This window comes from Loxodonta africana, chromosome 1 (genome assembly GCF_030014295.1).
Source record: "Loxodonta africana isolate mLoxAfr1 chromosome 1, mLoxAfr1.hap2, whole genome shotgun sequence".
NCBI classification, from domain to species: domain Eukaryota; kingdom Metazoa; phylum Chordata; class Mammalia; order Proboscidea; family Elephantidae; genus Loxodonta; species Loxodonta africana.
Window position 1 is genome coordinate 134478457 of NC_087342.1, and position 27211 is coordinate 134505667.

At 38.2% G+C, this 27211-nt stretch overlaps 1 protein-coding gene across 2 annotated transcripts in view; it reads left to right on the top strand.

The window, feature by feature from the left end:
- KCNQ5 (potassium voltage-gated channel subfamily Q member 5) overlaps positions 1-27211 on the top strand; it is a 628816-nt gene that overhangs the window by 435890 nt on the left and 165715 nt on the right. For both annotated transcript variants that reach the window (XM_003404395.4, XM_064287960.1), the window contains one exon: positions 17596-17722. In XM_003404395.4, the coding sequence (XP_003404443.1) occupies positions 17596-17722 (127 nt within the window). The remainder of the gene's footprint in view (positions 1-17595; positions 17723-27211) is intronic.

The window sequence follows — 27211 nt, forward strand, 5'->3', positions numbered from 1 at the left end:
GTATTCTAATCCCCCTCATCCCCATGCCACTTGACTTCTAGGCCTCCCTTCTCCCCACACTCCCACTCAGTGTCTACTAAGCATCTTAATATAGCAGGTCTGTCTTATTCTCATCACCATCCCCCACACAGGCATGATTCTTAAAGTACTGATGCATCTTCAACTCCAAGAGAAAAGCGGTCAAATCAACCCCTTTAGGTAAAAACATTCAGTCCTTCAAATGCTCTCCCAATGCACAAATAGTGGCTTAGAGTGTATATATTAGTGTATAACTATTAGTGTATAGGAAACCCTGGTGGCATAGTGGTTAAGAGCTACGACTGCTAACCTAAAAGGTCGGCAGTTCAGATCTACCAGGCACTCCTTGAAAACCCTACGGGGTAGTTCTACTCTGTCCTTTAGGGTCGCTGTGAGTTGGAATCAACTCGACAGCAATGGATTTGGGTTTTTGGCTTTTTGTTTTAATCAGTGTATACCACTACCCATCTGTCAGTTTGTTGTGCTGTGGTTGCTTGCATGTTGCTTTGATGCTGGAAGCTTATGCCACTGCTATTTTAAATACCAGCAGGGTCACCCATGGTGGACAGGTTTCAAAGGAGCTTCCAGATTAAGGCAGACTAGGAAGAAAGGCCTGGTGTTCTACTTCTGAAAATTAGCCAATGAAAACCTGATGGATCACAAAGTTTTCCTTGTGTCCAACTCACTTTCTTTGGACACCTCTACAGAAGAGATTAATTGCTACAAAAGGACATCATATTTGGTGAAGTAGAGGGCCAGTGAAGGCAGGGGATTGGCACAATAGCCACAACAATGGACTCGGACATGCTGGCAATCGTGAGGATGTTGTGGGACCTGGCAACATTTTGCTTTGTTGTATGTAGGGTTGTTATGAGTCAGAATCAACTTGATAGCAGCTATCTATCTGTCTATTAGTGTGTATACCTTCTCAGAAAGTGAAGAGAAATTTGAAAGGTAACTAGATTGGTGATAGCATGGGATGTCTGTAGGTAATGGCTAGTAGGCTAATGTTAAGGATTTTTTCTGCTTTTCAAAGACCCAAAACTCCAAAAGATTATTTGCTTTGTATATTTATTTACACATTCCGATTTAAGTGTGAAGCTATCTCTAGATCTTAATTTCATTACCTTAAAATTTATTATACTGGTAGAATTTTCCAAACTACTAAGAATTATAACTGCAACCCTTCTGACTGAGGCCTTGCTTTGAGATTTACAACTCAGTTTACGTCACAAATTCTTTCCCTGCAGGGATTCTGTGAGGAGACTTGCTGGTCTGCTAGTCCTATGTTACTTTAAGTAGACACACACAAAAAGGAGCAAAAATAGCTGAAAATTGATTATGTTGATATTCTGAATAAAAGCGATATCTCCACTTTTGTATGTCTAATTACCCACAGCTCTTTAAGAATTGGTGCAAATGTCACACAGTTTTTATGTTGGCATTTCATCTTTACAAAAATGGTATTTGATGGCATGAAACCAGAAAAGACTAATGGTCACAGCAGACAGCTTGTACATTAGACAAAGGTCACTGTGTTTTAATCAACAGTGCTGTTAATTAATGAGAACCTGAGCTGTTAAAAAAAAAAAAATAGGCACTGTGAATTTGCACACACAGATACACACATAAAATCAATCAATCTTTACCTAAAGCCACTTTGAGTAACTCAAAAAATAATAGTAACTGCAAGAACAGGTTTTACATCTCAAGTGATACAGCAAAGCCGCATTACAGTTCCATGGCATGGCATATGAAGATCCTTCCTCAATATCTAGAAAAGAGGGTTCATGCTAAATTAGTATTCTAGATACATATTCTAGATAGAATCTAGGACTAGCTCTACCATCGCTTCTTGGGTTTCTCAATTTCTATATTCATTTCCTTCATTTTTAAGAAGAATAAAAAAGATATTTTTACCTTAAAATTTTTAACTTTTTATCTATTTTGCCAAAATTCTGTGAAGACAAATGTGGAAACACTGTAAGTCCACCGAGACAGGTGGTAAAAATAATAAACATTTCCTTTGGTTCAGTGGAGGGCTGTCAAAGCCAAGCTTCTAAGGGAAGGACAGAACCATTGTTAATAACACCAGCTTTACATCATAGCTTTCTTCCAAGTAGGTAACGTACTCTAAATATTATTCGTTCTTGTTTTCAATTCCTTTAATAGCCATTTGAGTAATAGGGGGCATTTTATTTCAACACCAAGCCAGAGGAAATGAACCGATTCGTCTGAGGTACCGTAGCAAAGGCACCAGAACTTGTCTCATTGCTGACCCAGCCAGGTTCTGAAGAACTATCCCTAGTCTAAATCATTTCAGGTGAATGTAACAGATTTTGTGTTTGAAAACAAAATGAATAGACCCCCATCCAAAGGGTGATTTAGAGAGAACCATCAGCCAAAACACAATGAGGTCAGATCTAGCATCTGAACTTGAAGGGACCACCTTTCTTCTTATGAATCTACCCCATTAGCTAGAATACTGGCAATGACTTTTTTCAAAATTGAAATTTTTATTGATGTAACTGTAGATTCACATGCAGTCATAAGAAATAACACAGAGAGATCCCATAGACACTTTACCTAGTTTTCCCAAATGGTAACATTTTGCAAACTACAGTATAGTATCACAATCATCGTAATAATACTGATACTATCCACAAATCCTGGAGCCCTGGTGGTGCAGTGGTTAAGAGCTACTCCAGCTTAGCAGTGCGATGAATTCAAGAGCAGCTCCTTAGAAACTCTATGGGGCAATTCTCCCCTGTCCTTTAGGGTCACTATGAATCGGAATTGACTCGACAGCAATGGGTGTTTTTTTTGTTTTGTTTTTTTAATCCACAAATGTTACTCAGATTTCTTCAATTTTACTTGGATATGCTTATGGTAACCAATTGCTCCAACATCATTTGTTGAAAAGGCTATTCTTTCTCTATTTAGTTGCTTCTGCACTTTTATCAAAAACCAGTTGAGTATATTTGTGTGGGTCTATTTCTCAGTTCTCCGTTTAGTTCATTGATCTATATGTCTATCCCTCTACCTTACGGTCTTGATTTCCGGAGCTATGTAGTAAGCCTGAATGTCAGGTAGAATGATTCCTCCCATTTTGCCAAGATCGTTTTAGCTATTTTAGAGCCTGTGCCTTCCCACATAAATTTTAGATTAAGTTTGTTTATATCTACAAAAAAAGCCTTGCTGAAATTTTGATAGGAATTTCATTAAAACTACAGATCAATTTAGGAAGAATTCACCTCAGTACTATGTTGAGTCTTCTAATTCATGAACATGATATTTCTCTCCACATATTTTTGGCCTTCTCTGATTTCTTTCACCAGCATTTTGTAATTTTCAGCCTATAGATCTTGTACAAGTTTTGCTAAGTGTAGACCTAAGTAATTTTCTTTGGAATGATTGTAGATGGTATTGTGTTTTTAATTTCAGTTTCCACTTGTTCACTGCTAGTATTGAGATATATGATTGACTTTTGAGTGTTGTCTTGTATCCTGCAACTTTGTTGAACTCACCTATTGGTTCTAAGGGATTTTTTTGTAAATTCCTTGGGATTTTTCTCCATAGACAATCATGTCATCTGCAAATACAGTTTTATTTCTTTTTTTTTTCAATTTTTATGCCTGTTATTTATTTTACTTGCCTTATTCCAGTAGCTAGAACTTCTAGTACTATGTCTAATGTTGTTGTTGTTGTTATTAGTGGCTATTGTATCAATTCCAACTCATGGTGTCCCCAAGTATGCAGAGTAAAACTGCACTCCATAGGGTTTTCAAGTCTGTGACCTTTCTGAAGCAGATCACGAAGCCGTACTTCCAGGCACCTCTAGGTGGGTTTGAACTGCCAAACTTTTGGTTAGTAGTCCAGCACTTAACCATTTGCATCAGCCAGGGACTCGCCACTACATCTAATAAAAATGGTGAAAGTAAATAAACATCATGCCTTGTTCGTGACCTTAGGGGAAAACCATTTAGTCTTTCACCACTAAGTATGCTGTTCAAAAAAACCAAACCCAGTGCCGTCGAGTCGATTCTGACTCATAGCGACCCTATAGGACAGAGTAGAACTGCCCCATAGAATTTCCAGGGAGCACCTGCTGGATTCGAACTGCCGACCCTTTGGTTAGCAGCTGTAGCACTTAACCACTACGCCACCACGGTTAAGCTATAGATTTTTTGTAGATGCTCTTTATCAAATTGAGGCAGTTTCACCATATTCCTAACTTGCTGAGAGTTTTTATCATGAATAGTTGTTGGATTCTGTTACATGATTTTTCTTTGTCAATTGAAATGATTATGTGATTTTTCCTTCTTCATCTAGTTGATATAGTGGGTTACACTGACTGATTTTTAAATGTCGGATCAGCCTTGCATCCCTGGAATAAATCCCACTTGATCATGGTGTATAATACTTTTTACACATTGATGGATTCAGTTTGCTAATATTTTGTTGAGTATTTTTATATCCAAGTTCGAGAGAGACATTGGTTTGTAGTTTTTTGTTTTGTACTGCATTTGGTTTTATTATCAGGGAAATATTAGCATAATAAAATGAGTCAGGAAGTGTTTTCTTCTCTTCTGTTTTCTGGAAGAAACTGCAAAATTCTTGTTAATTCTTCTTTAAATTTTTGGTAGATTTTTCCAGTGCAATCATCTGGCCTGGAGATTTCTTTTTGGGGAGCATTTTAATTACAGATTTAATTTCTTTCATATTATAGGGTATTATGGACTGAATTGTGTCCCCCCCCCCGCCAAAAATGTGTGTCAACTTGGCTAGTCCATGATTCCCATTATTGTGTGATTGTCCACCATTTTGTCATCTGGTGTGATTTTCCTAAGTGTTGTAAATCCTACCTTTATGATGTTAATGAGGTGGGATTAGTGGCAATTATGTTAACGAGGCAGGACTGTTTTGAGATATAAAAGATCAGAGAGAGAGACATGGGGGACCTCATACCACCAAGAAACAAGAACCAGGAGAATAGCACATTGCTTGGACATGGGTTCCCTGCACTGAGAAGCTCCTCAACTAGGGAAGACTGGCAACAAGGACCTTCTCCCAGAGCCAACAGAAAGAGAAAGACTCCCCCTGGAGCTGACACCCTAAATTCAGACTTCTAACCTCCTAGGCTCTGAGAATAAATTTCTCTTTGTTAAAGCCATTTATATGTGGTATTTCTGTTAAACCAGCACTAGATAAATAAGACATAGGGTTATTCAGATTATCTATTTCTTCTTGGTTGAGATTTGGTAGTTTGTATTTTTTGAGGAATTGGCTCATTTCTTCTAAACTGTCAAATTTATGGGTATAAAATTACTCAGTGCTCCCTTGTTATCTTTTTAATGTCTGCAGGACCTGTAGTGATATTCCATATTTCATTCCCAATATTGGTGATTTTTGTCTTTTTATTTTTTATCAACCTTGCTAGAGGCTTATCAATTTTATAGATTTTTTTTCAAATAGCCAGCTTTTTGTTTCACTGATTTTCTTTATTGTTTTCCTATTTTTACTTTCATTGATTTGTGATCTTATCAAAATTATTTCCTTTTTTCTGCCGTCTTTGGGTTTATTTTATTCTTCTTTTTTCTAACTTCTTGAGGTAGGAATTTCGACTGTTGCCTTGATGCCTTTCTTCATTTCCAATATAAGCATTTAGGGCTGTAAGTTTTCCTCTCAGCATTGCTCCAGCTGAGTCCCACATATTTTGATATGTTCTGTTTTCATTTTCATTCATTCTATATATTTTTTTATTCCCTTTAAGACTTCCTCTTTGGCTCATGAATTATTTAAAAGTATGTTGTTTCATTTCCACGTTTATGGATTTGCTTGTTGTCTTTCTGTTATTGGTTTCTAGTTTGATCCCATTGTAGTTTCAGAACACACTCTTTATGATTTCATTCTCTTAAATTTGCTGCGATTTGTTTTATGGCCCAGGACATGGTTCAGCTTAGTGAAGGCTTCATGGCCTATATTCTGTTGTTAATCGATTGTGTTGTCCAGATCATTCTAGTAGTTATATCAGTTGCTGAGAAGGAGGCGATGAAGTCTCCAACTATAATTCCAGATTTGTCTGTTTCTCCTTTCAGCTCTATTAGCTTTTGCTTTATGTATTATGAGGCTCTTTTGTTTGGTGCATAGACATTTTGGATCATTATGTCTTCTTGGTAGATTGAGTCATTTATCATTATGTAATGTTGCTCTCTAACTTGAGTAGTTTTCTTTGCTCTGAAGCTGATTTTATCAACCGATACTATGCATAGCCAATAAATTAGCCAGTCTACTTTATAGCCAAATCTGCTTTTTTTTTTTAATTAATGTTTGCATGGTATATCTTTTTCTATCCCTTTACTTTTAAATTGAATGGCAGTGATTTTTTTATTCCTCATTTACTTCCAGATATTTTCTGAGAGTCTACTGTGTGCCCAATAGTGGGTAAATAGAGTGGAAGAAGGCTGGCATGTTTTCCTGCCCTAAAGCCCACGAGGCCTATGAAGAATGGTTGCACGTGCACTTGACATCTAGTAGACCATAGTACATGTTTGTTGAATGTTTATGTGAGGGTTTGTGAGAAAATTAGGTGCATCCACAGGAAACTCTGGACCCTGGCACCTTTCTTAAAGGCCCCATAAGAGTGAACTCAAAGCAGTAGATAGGAAAATTGGAAAAAAGTTATATTTTTTCCTACCTGTTCTAAGGCCTGCCAAATTAAAGACACTTTCCCTTTTCTAGGCCAATAGCACTTTGTTTTTTGTTTGTTTTGTTTTGTTGCTTTAATTGAAATAAGGTATAAATTTCAGAAACTAAGAGACAAAATCTGGTGAAAGTTTTTTCCCTGCAACATAAATGCCAAACCCAAGCCCTACAGAAACAACATCCCCATGGCCTGCAATTCTGGACTTGAAGGGAACTCTCAACAATCATCTACCAAGTTCTCATCTCATTGCTGCTCACTCAGAGATTGGAGGTTTTTTAGGTTTTTATTTTTCATCAGTCTAAAACCAAGCCCTTATAGGGATTACTAAGTGTTCCTGTTAGATGCTGTCGAGTCTGTTCCAACTCATAGCAACCCCATGTGCAACAGAATGAAACAATACCTAGTCCTGCACCATCCTCACAACTGTTGTTAAGCTTGAGCCCATTGTTTCAGCCACTGTGTCAATCCGTCTCATTGAGGGTCTTCCTCTTTTTTGCTGACCCTCCATTTTACCAAACATGATGTCCTTCTTAAGGGACTGGTTCTTTCCGATAACATATCCAAAGCAGTGAGACAAAGTCTCACCATCCTTGCTTCTAAGGAGCATTCTGGTTATACTTCTTTCAAGACAGATTTGTTTGCTTTTCTGGCAATGTCCATGACATATTCAATATTCCTCACCAATACTTCAAAGGCATCAATTCTTCTTTGGTCTTCCTTATTCACTGGTACATATGAGGCAATTGAAAATACCATGGCACAAGGAATAGTAAGTAATAGTCGAATAAGGAGAGGGGTATTCTGACCCTAGTATTTCTTTCATCAAGGCATAAATGAATCCAATTATGACTTCCTATTGCTTTATTAAGAAATGAACAAAACATCTTTCTAAGCTATAAATATAAAAAGGCAGCAACCAATATTCCTGAACCAGGAGCCTAAGAAAAGAATCTGTAGATGTCATTTATCCTGCCTAATGGCCATCCAAGTAGACCTGGTGGTTCAGTGGTTAAGTGCTTGGCTACTAACTGAAGGTTGGAGGTTCAAATCCACAAGCTGCTCCATGGGAGAAAGATGTGGCAATCTGCTTCTATAAAGATTACAGCCTTGGAAACCCTATGGGGCAGTTCTACTCTATCATATACAGTCTCTATGAGTCAGATTCGATTTGATGGCAACAGGTTTGGCTTTTGGTTTTAATGGTCATCCATCAATTAGCTTCATCTGTTCCCATGAAAAGGGAAAATCATATGGAAATACCTGGGCACTCAGGCCACATTTGGGATTTCCTTGGATATCCCTCATAGTATGACCTCTCACCCCTGGAGAGCCAAACTTACTGGCGTAAGTAGGAGTTAGGGACATGCACCAAAAAGTGGACCTGCCATTAAACCTAGATTGGGCTACAGAAAAAACCAAACCCATTACCGTCGAGTTGATTCTGACTTATAGCAACCCTGATTGGGGTACGGTCACGGTCAATGTCACCATGACAGGACTAAACATAAAGTCATGTTGGGCCTCGGCATGCTTTGTATAGGTGGAAAGATGTGTGGATTAAAGATAGGTGAGCTTTAGCCATTTAATGAATTAATAGAATCAACTACCTAAATATACTCTCAAGACCAAAACAAAACCCTCATATCACTAATGAATGTGTATTGACCATAGTTTTGGTTGTCTGTGTATGAAGTCATCTTCAGAGATTTGTACCGTAAGTAACTTTAAGCCATGGTAAGTAAACAATGATAATATTGGAGATTTGTTCCTCATCATGAAATAGTGCAAAATAAAAGAAGGGTGGAATGACATATCTCTACTAGACATTTCAAAAGTGCAGTATATCATCACTTGCTCTAACTAAAGAAACAGACATTTGCCAAAAGCTTACAACAAAAAGGCCGTTTTCTAAATTCATCAACAGTTTTTTTCTTGGGGCTTGGGGTGGGAGAGTGGGGAGTGGATTGGGACCTTTACTTTCTACACCTATATTTCTGCAGCATTTGAATATTTTAATAATGACCACATATTGCTTTTATAATTAATAAAAATGACTTAATACATATGCTCTTGTATTATAAAGATCAGGCCAACCCTTCTTTAAAAACAATCGAAGGAATTATTTTTAAAAGGAAAGCCAATTTTGATAAACTCAGTATCTGTCCCTAGGATGCTTTCCTCTTACAAATTCCATTTGGTTTTTCATTCTATGACTGACTGCTTAATGAACCACTTTAGTTGCCCTTTCCCCAGGGTTAACTCACGACTCTTCCTAAATAATCTCCAAATCAGTTTACTAGAGCAGGTGTTGTTTTCTAGGCAGCTCTTGCCAAAGGGCAGCATGATAATTAACAAGCTTCAGATCTGGAGAATTCAGGGTCTTATTTCTGGCAAGGAATACATGTGCTACATACACAATACAGGCAGTCTCCAGGTTGCAAATGTCTGACCAGTGGTTATGATCCAACCTCTATAAAGCCTAGTATATTAAAATTTTGAGGTACATATAATGGTTCCTAATAACAAATGGGCACTAATTTGTGATGTACATCAAATATTATTATTATTATTACTGTATTATCATGTTAAAGGTGTTTTATATTATCTGGAAGTGTTTCTTTAATGCTTTTTATGCATAGGAAGGTACACTATATACTATACACTAGAAGAAATATTTGACTAACTGACATTTCAATAAAACTCTACCTTACGGTTCCAATTTAAGTACAAATTTGACTTAAAGACAGACTTAGGGGAGGCGAGGCCAAGAGGACAGAATAGCTAGATGCTTCCTGCAATCTCTCTTACAACAAAAACCTGAAAAAACAAGTGAAACGGTTATATGTATGACAAGCTAGGAGCCTTGAACATCAAAGACAAAGTTAGAAAATGGACTGAGTGGCAGGGGCAGGGAGAGACACTTTAGAAGCAGAGAGGAATTACCAGATGTGAATCGCCAGGATCCCTCAGGCACCATTCCCGGGAGCGGCTGCAGCAGGCTGGTACTAGCATTCAGCCACAGTTTCCTCAGGGAGAAACAGCCAGCCGCACAGCCTACTCACACCTCTGGAACCAGAGAAGAATGGCGCTCCCAGCAAAAGCTAAGTACTTGCGTATATTTTACCACACCCCCCCCCCGCCCCCAAGCTGGCTTCAGTGGCTGTTGATTTCCCTGGGCCTGAGATAGGTCTTGTTGAGCGCCCGGAGCCATCCTCCCAGCCTTGGAATAGAAATAAACTCACAACTGGGAGAAAAGATAATTTGCCAGCTCCACTAATCGGGGGAGCTCAGGACAGAAGTGGCTCCTGTCCAGGCATAAATGGTTCATGGACTTTGAGTACCTTTCCTGCCTGCATGGACCTATGTGGGCCTATTTCAGGAGAATAGACCCTTGTTGGCAGACTGCAGCTGTTTCAGCCGTGCGGTAAAGAGGTGGGTGTTTGATATTTGACACCACTTTGCCTATTAAGTAGGATCCTCACCTGCCCACATCAAGGATATAAGGACTGGTGGCTCCACTCAGTTCACCCAGCCACCTTCAACAAGGATCCAAGGATAACTGGTACCTCCCTGTCCTTACAAACAAAAGCATTGGATGCCCATGGTCCATCTGCAAAACCCACCCACCTGTACAGTCTAGGGAACAGTGATGCACTTTCCTCAGAGACACTCGGGGAAAGAATCTCAGCCCCCTGCCTTGTTCAAAGTGTGACCCCCTGCTGCAACCAGATACAGGTACATACGCCAATCACCCCTGCGCCTCTAAGACTGTAGGACAGAGCCTGTACCACACACTTGATGATCAGCTACCTGGATGCCTGAGCTGAATTCATGCAAGAAAAGTGAATGGACCCCTAGACTGATATACCTGATAACAGCTCTACCCATCTGATGACAGGACATCAGAGAATCAAAGGCAAAAATAATCAAGCTAGCTTACTCCAGCAACCCATTTGGGCATATCAAAACAAAACAAAGCAAGAAGCTACAATACAGTAAGCAAACATAAAGTAAACTAATACAATAACTTATAGATGGCTCGGAGACAACAGTCAGTATCAAGTCACATAAAGAAACAGACCATGATCGCCTCAACAAGCTCTCAGAACAAAGAATCAGTGGATCTTCTGGATGAAGGTGCCTTCCTGGAATTACCAGATGCAGAATTCAAAACTTTAATATACAGAGCTCTTCAAGACATCAGGAACAAAATTAGGAAGGAGATCAGGCAATACACAGAACAAGCCAAAGAACACACAGATAAAATAGTTGAAGAAATTAAAAAGATTATTCAAGAACATAATGAAAAATTTAATAAGCTGCAAGAATCTATAGAGAGACAGCAATCAGAAACTCAGAATATTAACAACAAAATCACGGAATTAAACAACCCAGTAGAAAGAGGAGTAGAATTGAGCAAGTGGAAGGCAGAACTGGTGAGCTTGAAAATAAAGCACTTGGCACCAATATATTGAAGAAAAATCAGATAAAAGAATTTTAAAAAATGAAGAAACCCTAAGAATCATGTGGGACTCTATCAAGAGGAATAATCTATGAGTGATTGGAGTACCAGAACAAGGAGGCACAACACAAAATACAGAGATAATTGTTGAAGATTTGTTGGCAGAAAACTTCCCTTATACCATGAAAGATGAGAAGATATCTATCCAAGATGCTCATCGAACTGCACATAAGGTAGATTCTAAAAGAAAGTCACCAAGACATATTATAATCACACTTGCCAAAACCAAAGATAAAGAGAGAATTTTAATAGCAGCTAAGGAAAAAGAAAAAGTCAAAGGAGAGTCAATAATAATCTCACAATACTCGGCGGAAACCATGCAGGCAAAAAGGCAATGGGATGACTTATATAAAGCATTGACGGAAAAAAATTGCCATCTAAGAATCATATATCCAGCAAAACTGTCTCTCAAATATGAAGGTGAAATTAGGACATTTCCAGATAAACAGAAGTTTAGGGAATTTGTAAAAACCGAACCAAAACTACAAGATATAATAAAGGGAGTTCTTTGGTTAGATAAGCAATAATATCAGGTATCAACCCAAGATTAGAACACTGGGTAGGGAAATCAGATGTCAACCAAGACAGGGAAATCACAAAAATAAATCAAGACTAAGAAACGCTCCAAACAGGGAAACAGCGATGTTATTATGTAAAAGAAGACAACATTAAAACAATGAAGAGGGACTAAGAAATGTAGTCATAGATCTTTCATATGGAGAGGAAGACAAGGTGATATAAAGAAACAAAAAGGTTTAAATTTAGAAAAATAGGGGTAAATATTAAGATAACCACAAAAGAGACAAACTGTCCTACACATCAAAATAAAATGCAAGAAAAAAGTAAAGACTCAACAGAAACAAAGTCAACAACATCAAAGAAGAGGAAAAGACAATATATAAAGATAAACCACTTAGCACAAAAGTTAAGTGGGAAAAAGAAACTGTCAACAACACACAAAAAAGACATCAAAATGCCAGCACTAAATTCATAAAAAAAAAAAAAATTTTTTCTATCCATAATTATGCTGAATGTAAATAGGCTAAATGTACCAATAAAGAGACAGAGATTGGCAGAATGGATAAAAAAACATGATCCATCTATATGCTGCCTACAAAAGACACACCTTAGACTTAGAGACACAAAGGATAGAGAAAAATATATCAAGCAAACAACAATCAAAAAAGAGCAGGAGTGGCAATATTAATTTCTGATAAAATAGACTTTAAAGTTAAATCCACCACCAAGGATAAGGAAGGACACTATATAATGATTAAAGGGACAATATACCAGGAGGATATAACCATATTAAATATTTATGAACCCAATGACAGGGCTGCAAGATACATAAAACAAACTCTCACAGCTTTGGAAAGTGAGATAGACAGCTCCACAATTACAGTAGGAGACTTTAACACACCACTTTCGGTGGAGAACAGGACATCCAGAAAGAAGCTCAATAAAGACACAGAAGATCTAAATGCCACAGTCAACCAACTTGACTTCATAGACATATACAGAACACTCCACCCAACAAGCAGCCAAGTATACATTCTCTTCTAGTGTACGTGGAACGTTCTCTAGAATAACCACATATTAGGTCATAAAGCAAGCATTACCAGAATCCAAAACATCAAAATATTACAAAACATCTCCTGTGACCATAAGGCCGTAAAAGTAGAAATCAATAACAGAAAAAGCAAGGAAAAGAAATCTAACTGTTGGAAACTGAACAATACCCTGCTCAAAAAAGACTGGATTATAGAAGACATTAAGGATGGAAGAAAGAAATTCATAGAGTCCAATGAGAATGAACACACTTTCTATCAGAACCTTTGGGACATAGGGAAAGCAGGGCTCAGAGGTCAATTTATATCAAATGCACACATACAAAAAGAAGAAAAGGCCAAAATCAAAGAATTTTCCCTAAAACTTGAACAAATAGAAAGAGAGCAACAAAAGAAACCATCAGGCACCAGAAGAAAGCAAATAATAAAAATTAGAACAGAATTAAATGAAGTAGACAACAGAAAAATAATTGAAAGAGTTAACAAGACCAAAAGCTGGTTCTTTGAAAAAATTAACAAAATTGATAAACCACTGGCCAAACTGACAAGGTGAGGAAGCAAATAACCCAATATCACAATAGACCCAACTGAAATTAAAGGAATCATATCAGATTACTACGAAAAATTTTACTCTAACAAATTCGAAAGCCTAGAAGAAACAGATGAATTCTTAGAAACACACTACCACCTAAACTAACCCAAATAGGCAGAACAACTAAACAGACCCATAAAAAAAGAAGAGATTGAAAAGGTAATCAAAAAACTCCCAACAAAAAAAAAGCCCTCATCTAGATGGCTTCACTGCAGAGTTCTACCAAACTTTCAGAGAAGAGTTAACACTACTACTGCTAAAGGTTATTTCAGAGCATAGAAAAGGGTAGAATACTCCCAAACTCATTCTGCAAAACCAGCATATCCCTGATACCAAAACCAGGTAAAGACTCCACAAAAAAAGAAAATTACTGATCTATATCCCTCATGAACTTAGATGCAAAAATCCTCAACAAAATTCTAGCCAATAGAATTCAACAACACATCAAAAATGATTCCCCATGACCAAGTGGGATTCATACCAGGTATGCAGGGATGGTTCATCATTAGAAAAACAATTAATGTAACCCATCATATAAATAAAATACAAGAACCACATGATTTTATCAATCGATGCAGAAAAGGCATTTGACAAAGTTCAACACCCATTGATGATAAAAAAAACTCTCAGCTAAATAGGAATAGAAGGAAAATTCCTCAACATAATAAAGGGCATTTATACAAAGCCAACAGCTAACATTGTCCTAAATGGAGAGAGTCTGAAAGCATTCCTTTTGAGATCGGGAACCAGACAAGGATGCCCTTTTATCACCATTCTTATTCAACATTGTGCTGGAGGTCCTAGCGAGAGCAATTAGGCTAGATAAAAAAATAAAGGGCATCCAGACTGGTAAGGAAAAAGTAAAAGTATCTCTATTTGCAGATGACATGATCTTATACACAGAAAACCCAAAAGAAGCCTCAAGAAAACTACTGAAACTAATAGGAGAGTTCAGCAAAGTATCAGCATTCAAGATAAACATACAAAAATCGGTTGGATTCCTCTACCCCAACAAAAAGAACATCAAAGAGGAAATCACCAAATCAATACCATTTACGGTAGCCTGCAAGAAGATAAAATACTTTGGAATAAATCTTACCAGAGTTGTAAAAGACCTATACAAAGAGAACTAAAAGACACTACTGCAAGAAACCAAAAGAGACCTACATAAGTGGAAAAACACACCTTGCTCATGGATAGGAAGATTTAACATTGTAAAAATGTCTGTTCTACCAAAAGCCATCTATAGATACAATGCAATTCCGATTCAAATTCCAACAGCATTTTTTAATGAGGTGGAGAAACAATCACCAACTTCATATGGAAGGGAACAAGGCCCCAGATAAGTAAAGCATTACTAAAAAAGAAGAAGAAAGTGGGAGGCCTCACTCTACCTGATTTTAGAACCTCTTTTTTTTTATACAGCCACAGTAGTCAAAACAGCGTGGTGCTGTTACAAAAACAGATACATAGACCAATGGAACAGAATTGAGAATCCAGACATAAGTCCATTCATATATGAGCAGCTGATATTTGACAAAGGCCCAAAGTCAGTTAAATGGGGAAAACACAGTCTGTTTAACAAATGGTGCTGGCATAACTGGATATCCATCTGCAAAAAGATGAAACAAGACCCATACCTCACACCATGCACAAAAACAAACTCAAAATGGATCAAAGACCTAAATATAAAATCTAAAATGATAAAGATCATGGAAGAAAAAATAGGGACAATGCTAGGAGCCCTAATACATGGCATAAATAGTATACAAAACATTACTAACAATGCAGAAGAGAGAAACTAGATAACTGGGAGCTCCTAAAAATCAAACACCTATGCTCATCCAAAGACTTCACCAAAAGAATAAAAAGATTACTTGCAGACTGGGAAAAAGTTTTTAGCTATGACATTTCTGGTCAGCATCTGGTCTCTAAAATCTACATGACACTGCAAAAACTCCACTATGAAAAGACAAATAACCAAATTAAAAAATGGACAAAGGATATGAACAGGCACTTCATTAAAGAAGACATTCAGGTAGCTAACAGATACGTGAGGAAATGCTCACTATCATTAGCCATTAGAGAAATGCAAATCAAAACTACAATGAGATTCCATCTCACTCCAACAAGGCTGAAATTAATCCAAAAGCCACAAAATAATAAGTGTTGGAGAGGTTGTGGAGAGACTGGAAACTTACACATGGCTGGTGGGAATGTAAAATGGTACAACCACTTTGGGAAAATATTTGGCACTTCCTTAAAAAAGTTAGAAATAGAACTACCATACGATCCAGCAATCCCAGTCCTTGGAATATATCCCAGAGAATTAAGAGCCTTTACACGAACAGATATATACACACCCATGTTCATTGCAGTGCTGTTTACAATAGCAAAAAGATGGAAGCAACCAAGGTGCCCATCAACGGATGAATGGATATATAAATTATGGTATATTCACACAATGGAATTCTACGCATCGATAAAGGACAATGAGGAATCCGTGAAGCATTTCATAACATGGAGGAATCTGGAAGACATTATGCTGAGTGAAATTAGTCAGTTGCAAACGGACAAATATTGTAGAAGACCACTATTATAATAACTGGAGAAATAGTTGAAACAGAGAAAAATATATTCTTTGATGGTTACAAGAAGGGGGAGGGAGGGAGGGAGAGAGAGGAGTTTTCACTAATTAGGTAGTAGATAAGAATTATTTTAGGTGAAGGGAAAGACAACACAATACAGGCGAGGTCAGCACAACTGGACTAAACTATAAGTAGTTTCCTGAATAAACTGAATGCTTTGAAGGCCAGCGTAGCAGGGGCAGGGGTTTGGGAACCATCGTTTCAGGGGACACCTAAGTCAATTGGCATATAAAATCCATTAAGAAAACATTATGCATCCCACTTTGGAGAGAGGCATCTGGGGTCTTAAATGCTAGCAAGTGGTCATCTAAGATGCATCAATGGGTCTCAGCCCACCTGGAGCAAAGGAGCATGAAGAACACCAAAGATACAAGGTAAGTATGAGCCCAAGAGACAGAAAGGACCACATAAACCAGAGACTACATCAGCCTGAGACCAGAAGAACTAGATGGTGCCTGGCCACAGACAATGACTGCCCTGACAGGGAACACAACAGAGAACCCCTGAGGGAGCAGGAGAGCAGTGGGATGCAGACCCCAAATTCTCATAAAAAGACCACATTTAATGGTCTGACTGACACTAGAAGGACCCCAGAGGTCATGGTCCCCAGACCTTCTGTTAGCCCAAGACAGGAACCATTCCCAAAGCCAACTCTTCAGACAGGGGTTGGCCTGTACTATGGGATAGAAAATGGTACTGGGAAAGAGTGAGCTTCTTGGATCAAGTAGACACATGAGACTATGTGGGCAGCCCCTGTCTGGAGAGGAGATGAGAGGGCAGAGGGGGTCAGAAGCTGGACGAATGGACACAAAAATAGAGAATGGAGAGAAGGAGTGTGCTGTCTCATCAGGGAGAGAGCAATTAGGAGTATATAGCAACGTGTATATAAATTTTTATATGAGAGACTGACTCAATTTGTAAACTTTCACTTAAAGCACAATGAAAATTAAAATAAATAAATAAAGACAGACCTAGGAGAGGAACTCATTCGTAATCTGGGAACAGCCTGTAATGCTTTTGAAACTTGCTATTTTATAAGGACATTTTGAATCCATAACAAAATAACTCAATATATTTTTAAATATGTCTTCTTCTCTGAGAGCAGCTCTTAAAGGTGTAGAGATTATGTCATTCCTTGCAGCAAAATGAAACTCTGTCTTTTGTAAAACTTGCCATTGTGTCTCAGGGCCCACTCTTTGATTTCAGGTATTTCACATGTTACCAGATAGCTAAAGTCTACATATGCCATATAAGCTAGATCAGTTATTCAGCCTGCAAGTTTAGTATTGAAACTGACTCCTAAATGTGCCAAGTGTTCGAGGCTCGAAAAGGAATAATGTTCTATGATAGATATGCAGACAATGTGCGTTTCAGGTGTTCTCCAGGTTTAGTTGATTTGGAGAAAAGATGTTCTTAACTTTAGACATTAACCACTAGACATTTCAAACAAAATGCCTAAATGCCCAGAAATATCCATAGAGTTTCTTGCTGTGGTTTACTCCATAATGCTTCTCTCTGACACATTTTATTTGATATTTTAGGAGTTTGTGATGATTGTCGTCTTTGGTTTGGAGTTCATCATTCGAATCTGGTCTGCAGGTTGCTGTTGTCGGTATAGAGGATGGCAAGGAAGATTGAGGTTTGCCCGAAAGCCTTTCTGTGTTATAGGTGAGTTTCAAAGCCTGAATATCAAAATCCCAGGATAGGCCTAAGTTTAAAGTACCACATCTTTCTTGTCTGTTTCTTGTTTTGCAACATTTGGTTAATATTGAAAGCCAGCATTCATTGAGTACTAACTGTGGGTCAAGCAGTGTTGTGATTTAAAGTGTTGACTTATTTAATCCTCACCACAACACTGTGAGTTAGGTATTTTTATCATCCCCATGCTACAGATGAAGAAACTGAGGCAAAGAGCGGTGAAGTAAGTTGCTAAAAGTTACGCAGGCAGTAATTGGTGGAGCTGGGATTTGAACTCAGGTGTTTTGGCTCTAGAACACCAACTTTTATGAGCTAAGTTACACTGAAATATACAATAATAATAGTATAATAATAATTCGGTGTTACCCTGAATTAAGAAAGCGTTGATTACAATGAGTATAAAAATCCCTTTTTGCTCTGTGATATGACATCAGGCTATACTCTTGATCAGCTGGAATGAGTAACAGTGCATTAGCTCTGGTAAAGTACATCAATTAGAATGCTTCAAGAATGATTACAAGTGTGGTTTATTTTTTCCAATGATAACGTTAGAACTGATAAAGTGTTCTGAACTCTGAAATATGAGTCCTCCGTACCTGCAACCTCCAAATAAAGAGCACACCTCTATACCTCCCTAGCTGCTGTGATTTCAAAGGAACTCCATTCACCTGGGTACCAGCTTGAAATGACAATTCTTAATGAAAATGCCATATGACATTCTGGAATTAAGATCTGGCATCTCCCAGTAATATATTTAAAAGTATACCATAAAATTGTAAACCCTATGTATGTTATTACTATTATTATTAAAGTTTGATTCCCTTGGTCTTTTTCCCTTCTCAGTTCTTAGGCATCAATACAAACTCAAACACTGAAAGTTCTTGGTGAAGGTTTACTTATTTCAACTATTTCCAAGCTGGAAAAGTGAGTTTTGCATTTGCAAGGTAGTTTAGATTATTTCAGATTTTCCGTTTTAATAGTGAGGAAACTTTCGAGTAATCCTTTTATTTTCTCCTTTACCCCTTTTTCCTGTGGTGCAGGAAGCGTGGGTGAAGAAGGACTTGGACAAAGTGTCTCCCCAGACTTGGGGACTGTTAAGAAGAGTCCTTTATTCCAGCCTCTCTGTGTAGGCAGAACACTCCCCTGGGAATGGAAGAACTAGTGGTCTCCCTAGACACTCTCTGCCACTGAAGTAGTCCCACAGTATGCATACTTCAAAAGAGTCGCCATGTATTGAACCAAAATTTAAGGAAATTTGGCTGTTGATTGAGGCACTGGAATTACAAGAGTGAATCAAGAGAAAAATCTAAGTTAAATCAATCTTAAAATACCATGTTTGGCCTTCACTAGTGCAATGCTTGCCCAACCACCTCTCTTTTCCAAAATAGGATTTATTTCTTTTTGAAAGTTGTTAATGCTAAGGTGTAGAAGAAGGTAGGTGCTAAATTCCCAGCCTTGCAGGCCCATCAAGCCCCAAGGCATATTAATGAAGGCATTTGATTTTACACCCTGGAGGTTTTTTTCTCTTTCTGAATTCCCTGCTCATGCAGGATTATGAAGGACTGTAGCCTGATGTGAGGCTACTGCACAACAAGTACTTTCTGTCCCTTACAGGCCTAAACAAACCATTCACAAGGCAGATGGTTGGCCAAGATTCACTCAACTTCTGCAGGATAAGGTCGGTTCATGGATGACTACAGAAATGTTCCGTTCCAGATTTTAAAACCAATTAAAACTTGGTTTTGTTCCAATTCCAGAGGCAATGCCAACGTAGTTCTGGCCTCCAAGCTATAATGAAAGTTTCTCAGATGCCTGCTGCCTTTTGATAGCTGTTTTCAGCCATGGATACATCAGCCGATCTTAGTCCTTTAATCTTTCTTTTATTGTCTCAGATCCTCGCAGGTCTTCATAATAACATGTGATTCTAACAATGAGGTACATTGTCTCATTTGCCTTTAGACCCATCAATAGTGACCTTACAAATTCAGTATGACATGGTAACTCCACTTCAGTTAGCTCTTCAGGCCTTTGCTTCATTTGGATATTTTACCTCTAATAAATTAATTGCTTTGGAGGAAAATTTCGTAGATAAATAATGAATCCCCATTAGAACAAAGACAAGATTTATACTTCCATTTGTGATAACCGTGCATTTGGGGGGGGGGCGTCTTTTGTTGAATGCACGTGTAACAGTTTGATCCATGGTTCAAATGTGGCTCTTTAGTATGAGTTCAATAAAATTTAACCTACAGAGAAGAACCAAATGTCAAGCTACCCAAAGGCAACAGGTTTCACCGGATCACTGCTAAAACCCTTTCTACACCCGTTTAATAGGTCCATAAAAATGATTGATGTCACAGGTAAAATGATAAAGTAAAATGAGCCTTGTAGTTTCCTTGTTCAACCTAATTTACCTTGGTGAAATGAAAAAAATAGTATCTCACTCATCTGTTCATCTCTCAACTGTTCTGAGAGTTGGGAAACATTGTTAGACCTCTCAAGATTCCATGCATTTATAAGATTTGATTCCTCTGAACATGTCAAATACACATCCAAATGTTTTTAGAAGTTTTGAGCATTCAAAATAACATAAAAAAAGTTGTGGTAGCTTAGCTATGTCTTCAACATGGGAAATGCATTCTGTAAGTACACCAATGATATTCTTTCCAGTTGGTAACAGATTGATGCTGCTACCGTGTTAGCTAGTGAGCCTTGTACAGTGTTGAGCTCCATAGACCAACTGATAGTATTTGGACACAATTTAATAGAGGCCCAAGAGCTAATTCCCAAAGACTTTAGCACTTCCGCCCGCCCTTAAACTGTCCGTCCTCTTTACCTCTGCCCTCTAGCCATGGCCAGGAGTATTTCTAAACCTTGTTGATTTAAGAAATCATAAAATCATTGTAGAGTTGTGTTTGGAAAACATTTTAAACAATTGTAACCTAAAAGAAGAGTAAATCTATTTAATTTTTTTATTAGCTTGGTTTTGACAGTGTGTTTTATCCCTCTCAGGACTGGCGGTATGCAGCTACCACTTTTTGTGCCTCTGGGGTTCATTGGGAAGCTGCTGTCCCACTGACAGTATGTGCAGCCAGCAGACAAGCCCTATATAACAGTTTGAAAATGGAAAAAACAGGCCTGTTCTGCAAATTACTGTTTTTACAGGGTATTGTGTGATACAGTGCTGAATCATTGGATTTTTGGTAGGAAAAACATAAATTTTGAACTTTTTTTATTTGGTACACATATGTACCTCTGGACTCTGAGGGTAGAATTTGTGTCCACAAGGGGTACATATATGTACCTATGGATTCCGAGAGTACAGTTTGTGGAATGAAACACAAAACAAAAACCGTATTGCCTACCAAAAATTTACGCACATTCAATGATTACTGAAAATGCATAGCATCGGCAAAAAATTAAAAGGAAAAAAATAATTGGGTCATGAAAGGGTTAAAATTGGTAAAATCTTATTTTGAATTACAACATCTCTTCCTTATACCTATGTGTTCAATTTCCATCTCTCCCCTAAGACTGTATCTTAATAACATTACTACGGCTGTGGGCAACAATTGCTGCATTACCGATTTGGAGAGTCAAGACTATCTCGGGATGACGACCAAGTTGCCTTTCATTTCTCTGGGCTGGCCACCTTGCCGCATCACCAGTGCTTTATGATTTCTCTACATCCCAACACAAATCACTCACCCAGTGGCCTCACTGTTGAGAATGTGTGAAAGAACCCCAAAGACTGATTTCATAGTCATTCCTTTTCCCAACTTCCATTAATGACCTACCTGAAAATTGCAAATAGTATGAGAGGCTGGTACTTAGATTGTAATGAGCCTAATGTGTCTGGAAGCCAACAAATTGCTCCAAATGGTGGCTTTTTTGGATTCTTTGGTGACTCCTTCTACAGACAGTTGTTAACAGGCCCATATTTTCCAGTCTTGCAGTGGATCTCAGGGAAGCAGAAAGTGCTGGCCTGATATTAATCTTGGATCTGTATTTGGTGCTAAATATAAGTTGATTTTTTATTGCTATTTTAAGAGTTTTGCTACAATGTAAAATTTCCGCAGGAGAAATAGAGAAGCAAACCACAGCACAGATGTTTCCCCCATGAATCGAGCATATACGCCTTTGACATGAGATAGCAGTCTCTCAGGAAAATACCAACAACTGCATTTTTTTAATGAGAGAAAATATAGCCAGCTTCTTACCTCCTAAAACAAAGTTAAAGCGTTTATTAAAATCAACCACATGGAGGAGGTAACGCTAATATATCTGTGAGTTCATCTTGTGAAAAGGCAGTTTAAGCTGCTAATGTGTTCTAAAGTTAGATCGGAGACTACCAGAACTGCCACTGGCTTCTGAGCTGAAGACACAAGCCATCATTTGTCTGCTTCTCTGCCTTCATTATCTTTTGTTCTATGAAATGTGCTCTTGCATTGCATCATCTTCTATACCTTGTAATTTCTTCTCCCTTTTAGTAGAAATTATGTTCTCTCAGGTTATTTCCTGTCAGCCATGTACTCTTCTGCTCCTTCTCTTTACTTCTAAGTGTCCAAACTCCTCCAGCACACATAGACTCCTTAACTGGATCATCTGATGTTAACTAAACCCCATTAGGTTGATTGATCACCAAACATTAAAGCTATTTAAATCCCTTTAGTTAATAACAGCTAATGTTGATTGAGACCTATTATATGCTACATACTGCTCTAAACGCTTTGTAAATATTGCCGTATTTATCCCACATAAGTACTATAATCTCCCATTTCAAGAGCTAGGAAGATAGCAAGTGAAAGAACCAGGATTCACTGGTAGGTGATTTCACTCCACCTGACTGTGAGAAAATTGCCCCTATTGTTTATTAGTATTTTAAAATTCAGTTAAACTGAACCTGTCCATTGTCATCAACTTATAAACAAAGAACATCATACTTTTATGTTCACCATTAGCAATTCATAATCTTTGAATGAGAAACCAGACTTCACAGAATGACATTAATTGGAGAATAAACCTTAATTATATCAGCTGAATCAGGTAACTTTTGCTGCTTTCTCACCTGAAGAGGATCTCAAACAGACTTATTGGCCTTGTTTAAAATTGGCAAGTAAGCATACACTCTTGAGCAATGCTATTAGGAGGTTCCCTGGGTATTTCCCAACTGGAAACATCTTCAGGCTAAACAATGTTATCCCTGTGACTGCCTTAGAATGTTTGTTAACATTAATAGACCATCAGGAGATCTATTTAGGTAATTGTTGAGCCGGTGCATGAACTTGAACGCATGAAATAGTTTGATTAGCTAATGTGACTTGACTATATAGAGAATGTCCTTAGAGATAAATGAGTAACAAAAGATTATTCTCACTCCTTCTATAAACTTCAGTAGAGCACTATGCTATAATGTACTAATATTCTGTGCTATAATGTGTTATGTAAGAAAACTCCTTCACAAACAGAGTACATCTCATGTGCCAAGCGCGACCGTAGGTGCAAAGGATACAAAGATGAATAAAACATGGTCCCTGCCTTTAAGGGTGCATAACTGGAAGAGGTAGCGTCCAGAGACAAGCCTCCTGGTAGAGACTAAGAAGTAAACTATAAAACATCATCAAAACAGTGTGGTAATTGCTATAATAGAGGCATATTTGGGAAGGTCGAAGAGTGCTTCCCAAAGGATGTGCTGCCTGAGCTTCCTTGAAAAATGAAGAGGAATTATCTAGTCAGTGAGAGAGACGGTGGAAAGATGGGGAGAGGCAGGATATACCAGGCAGAGAAGACAGTATGTAGAGATGCTTGGAGATAAGAGAAGGCATGACGTATTAAGTAATCTGCAAATATTGAGAGTGCCTGGAGGGGCGTGCTAAGAATTGAAGTTCTGAGGTCAGACAGAGGTCAGGTAAGGAGAGGTCTTTTAAGTCATTCTCGGGAGATTGGATTCTAACCAGCAAGATACAATAAGACACTGAAGGATTTAATCTGGAGAGTGGTATTGTTATGGATTAAATTGTGTCCCCCAAAAATATATGTTGACGTCCTAACAACTAGATACCTGTGAAAATGGCCATGTTTGGAATTTGGGTCCTTGAAGTGTTATTAGTTAAATTAAGATGAGGTCATATTGGAATAGGGTGGGTCCTAATCCCATCTGAGAGGTCTTATAAAAGAGAAAAGAAACAAAAAGACGGAGGGAAAATGGCCATGTGAGAATGTAGTTGTGCTGCAGCTACAAGCCAAGGAATGCCTGAGGCTACCAAAAGCTGAACGGCATGAGGAAAATCTTCCTTGAGAGCCTTCAGAGAGAGCATGGTCCTGCCAAACCCACCAAAACCCACTGCCGTCGAGTTGATTCCGACTCATAGTGACCCTATCAGGCACTTCTTGGAAACTCTACGGGGCAGTTCTACTCTGTCCTATAGGGTCGCTATGAGTCAGAATCAACTCAACAGCAATAGGTTATGGCCCTGCCGAGGCCCTGAATTCACATTCCTAGCCTCCAGAACTGTGAGGCAATACATTTTTGTTTTTTCAAGCCACCCAATTTATGGTACTTTTTTACAGTACCCTGGGAAATTAATAATGGTATATCTAGGTTTGTCTTTTATAGAGGTTCGCACTCACACCAATGTATAGATTGGCTTACAGAAGGACAAAGCTGGAAGGAGAGAGATTAATTATGGTGACATACACAGAAAAGGTGACAGAAGTAGAAGTAGCTATGGAAAGAAGGCTACAGAATTTCATAACTGAATGGATAGGGCAGAGGAGTGAAAGATCCCCCCCAGGTTTTGAGCTTAGTTTTCCAACAAACATGTGTGCAGTGGCCATTACATGCAAGCATGGTTCTGAATTCCGGGGAGGCTCTGATTTACCAAATGGACAAGGTCTTCGTTCTCACAGAGCTAACATTCCAGTGGGCAGAGATATACACGAACATTATTTAAAAAAAAAAAAAAGACAATTTCAACTAGAGATGAGTACAATGAAGAAAATCTAACAGAGAGGGTAGGGGCTACCTTCGATTGGGTAGTCAGAGAGGGTCTTTTGAAGGAGTGGACCCTCAAGTTGATCTGAATATTAAAAAAGAGATGGCCATGAGAAGCGTTAGGCACAGATCCTTCCAGGCCAGGGAAATGGTAATTGCAAAGATACTTTAGAGCCAGTGAACTTGGCCTATACAAGAAAGAGACAATTGTGGCTGGAGTTCAAAGAGCAGTAGGACAGTAGTAGTAGGTGGAGGGGGAGACAGGCAGAGGTCACACCCTGAGAGCCAGGTACACCATGTGAAGGCATATATAATTTATCTTGATATGAGACAGCTTCCAGAGATGGACCACGAGGCTAAAGTCCAGTTGGTTACTGGCAGGCCTAACACTGACTATTTAGTTTGAAGAAACAACATTTTGATCAGATGACAAAAAGCATGACTATACAAAGCCATACTTTATATGGTTTAATCATCTATGCCCTTTGAGCTTCATATCAGCAATATATAAATTATTACCCATTCAAAAAAAATCTAAAATCATTCCCTCTGACTTTTCTACGTATCTGTATTTCTGCCCTGATAAACATGAAGTTTCAAGATTGAAAAGAAAATGCATTATTTTCTATGAGCAACTAGAGTTAAGAAAATGCAATAAAAACTCTTTTACGGCTCCATTGGTAACTATCTCCAAGAAGCATTTCCCAAGAGCCTTCTTACCAAAGAACTGTTTCAGACTCTTAGTAATGATGGTTGCAATGCAGATTTATTTCCTTAAAGATTATTTATTTCCTTTGAGAAGTTGTCCCTTTTTGCCTTGAGATGTTATCTGAAGACATGTGATCAATACGAAGCATTAAACTGTCACTATGGGGTAAATTTTCGAAGTGGTGCTTGGAGCTTGCCAGCATGAGTCCCATTAACTTCAGTGGAAGTCCTGCAGTTAGTACTGCACATGGCTTTGGAAATGTTCTACAGTACATCTATAATACGTCTTTAATAAATATCACAGAGCAACTCAGTGCACAGCTGATTGCAGTATTTAAGAACGTGGATAATGTACTGTTCAGTAGGAGGCTTTTAAAATTAGATTTTAAATCTTCCTTCCTATTAAGAGTCATAACAATATGAATACATCTTTAATTCTTCAAAGAGCACCTTTATGTGGAGGAATTGGGAGCTTATTTGGAATATAGAGCTCATAAAACAGCGCTGTGTCCCTCAGAGACGTTGTTTATCTCACTCTATAGATGGAAAAATTGAGGCACCATAAAGTGGGGTGCTTTGTCCTCAGCCGGTAAGTCAGCAGTGAAGCTAGGAATAGAATACCGGCCTCCCGGTAGATCATTGCTCTGAGGCACTCACTGCCTCTTGTTAGAGTCAAATTTAATTACAGTATAATCCGTTTAATCTACTCATGGAAGAAAAATGAGGGAGGCAGGAAAAACTGGATTTATTAACAGGTTGGTGGGAGACCACGTTATGTAGATTAGCAACTTTCTTCTCAGGGTTCCAATTTTCAGCATGTTCTAGGTGGTGCCTGATGCCGTGATAGAGATTACTGTAATTCTGCTGACCACTATTAGCAAAGGACTTTATTTTTCTCACTTTGAAACAAAAGGAAAATTTCCGTTTGAAAAAGCTGCAGAGCCATCTTTTTTGGTCAAGAATAAAACTTACCGATATTTTAAAAAACCACTATGAGTGAAGAGTGCATACTTCCCCTCTGAACGCTTCTGAGCTGAAAGAATTATTTTGAGTTTAATGCTTGGGTCACAGCCCTCTTTGAAACAAAGATGAATGTGCCTTCTGTTTTTTGTTTTTGTTTTTGGCTTTTAATTACTTTCCCACTAATTCACAGTGACTGCGTACGTGCTAACCTATCCCGTGTCTATATGTATTAGCGAAGGGACAAGAATTTAAGAGTTATCACAAAAAAAAAAAAAAAAAACAGGCTTACTGGTCTGACAGGGACTGAAGAAACCCCAAGAGTATGGCCCTTTGACACCCTTTAACTCAGTACTAAATTCACTCCCAAGGTTCACCCTTCAGGCAAATGTTAGACAGGCCCATAAAACAAAATGAGACTAAATGGGCACACCAGCTTAGGGGCAAGGACTAGAAGCCAGGAAGGTACAGGAAAGCTGATAACAGGGAACTCGAAATCAAAAAGGGGAAAGTGTTGACATGTTGTAGGGTTGGCAACAAATGTCACAAAGCAATATGTGTATTAATTGTTTAATGAGAAACTAATTTCCTCTGTAAACCTTCATCTGAAGTACAATTAAAAAATAAAAAAGCTAATTGAATAACAGGAGCGCTATTGCTGATATCCCATTAAAAAAAAAAAAAACTTTTTTGTACTGCTATACAAACCTAATCTTTGGAACTATGTTACATGGTGTGACGACCAAAAAAATAATAATAATAATTTAAGAGCTCTAGTAGGAGTCCCTGGGTGATGC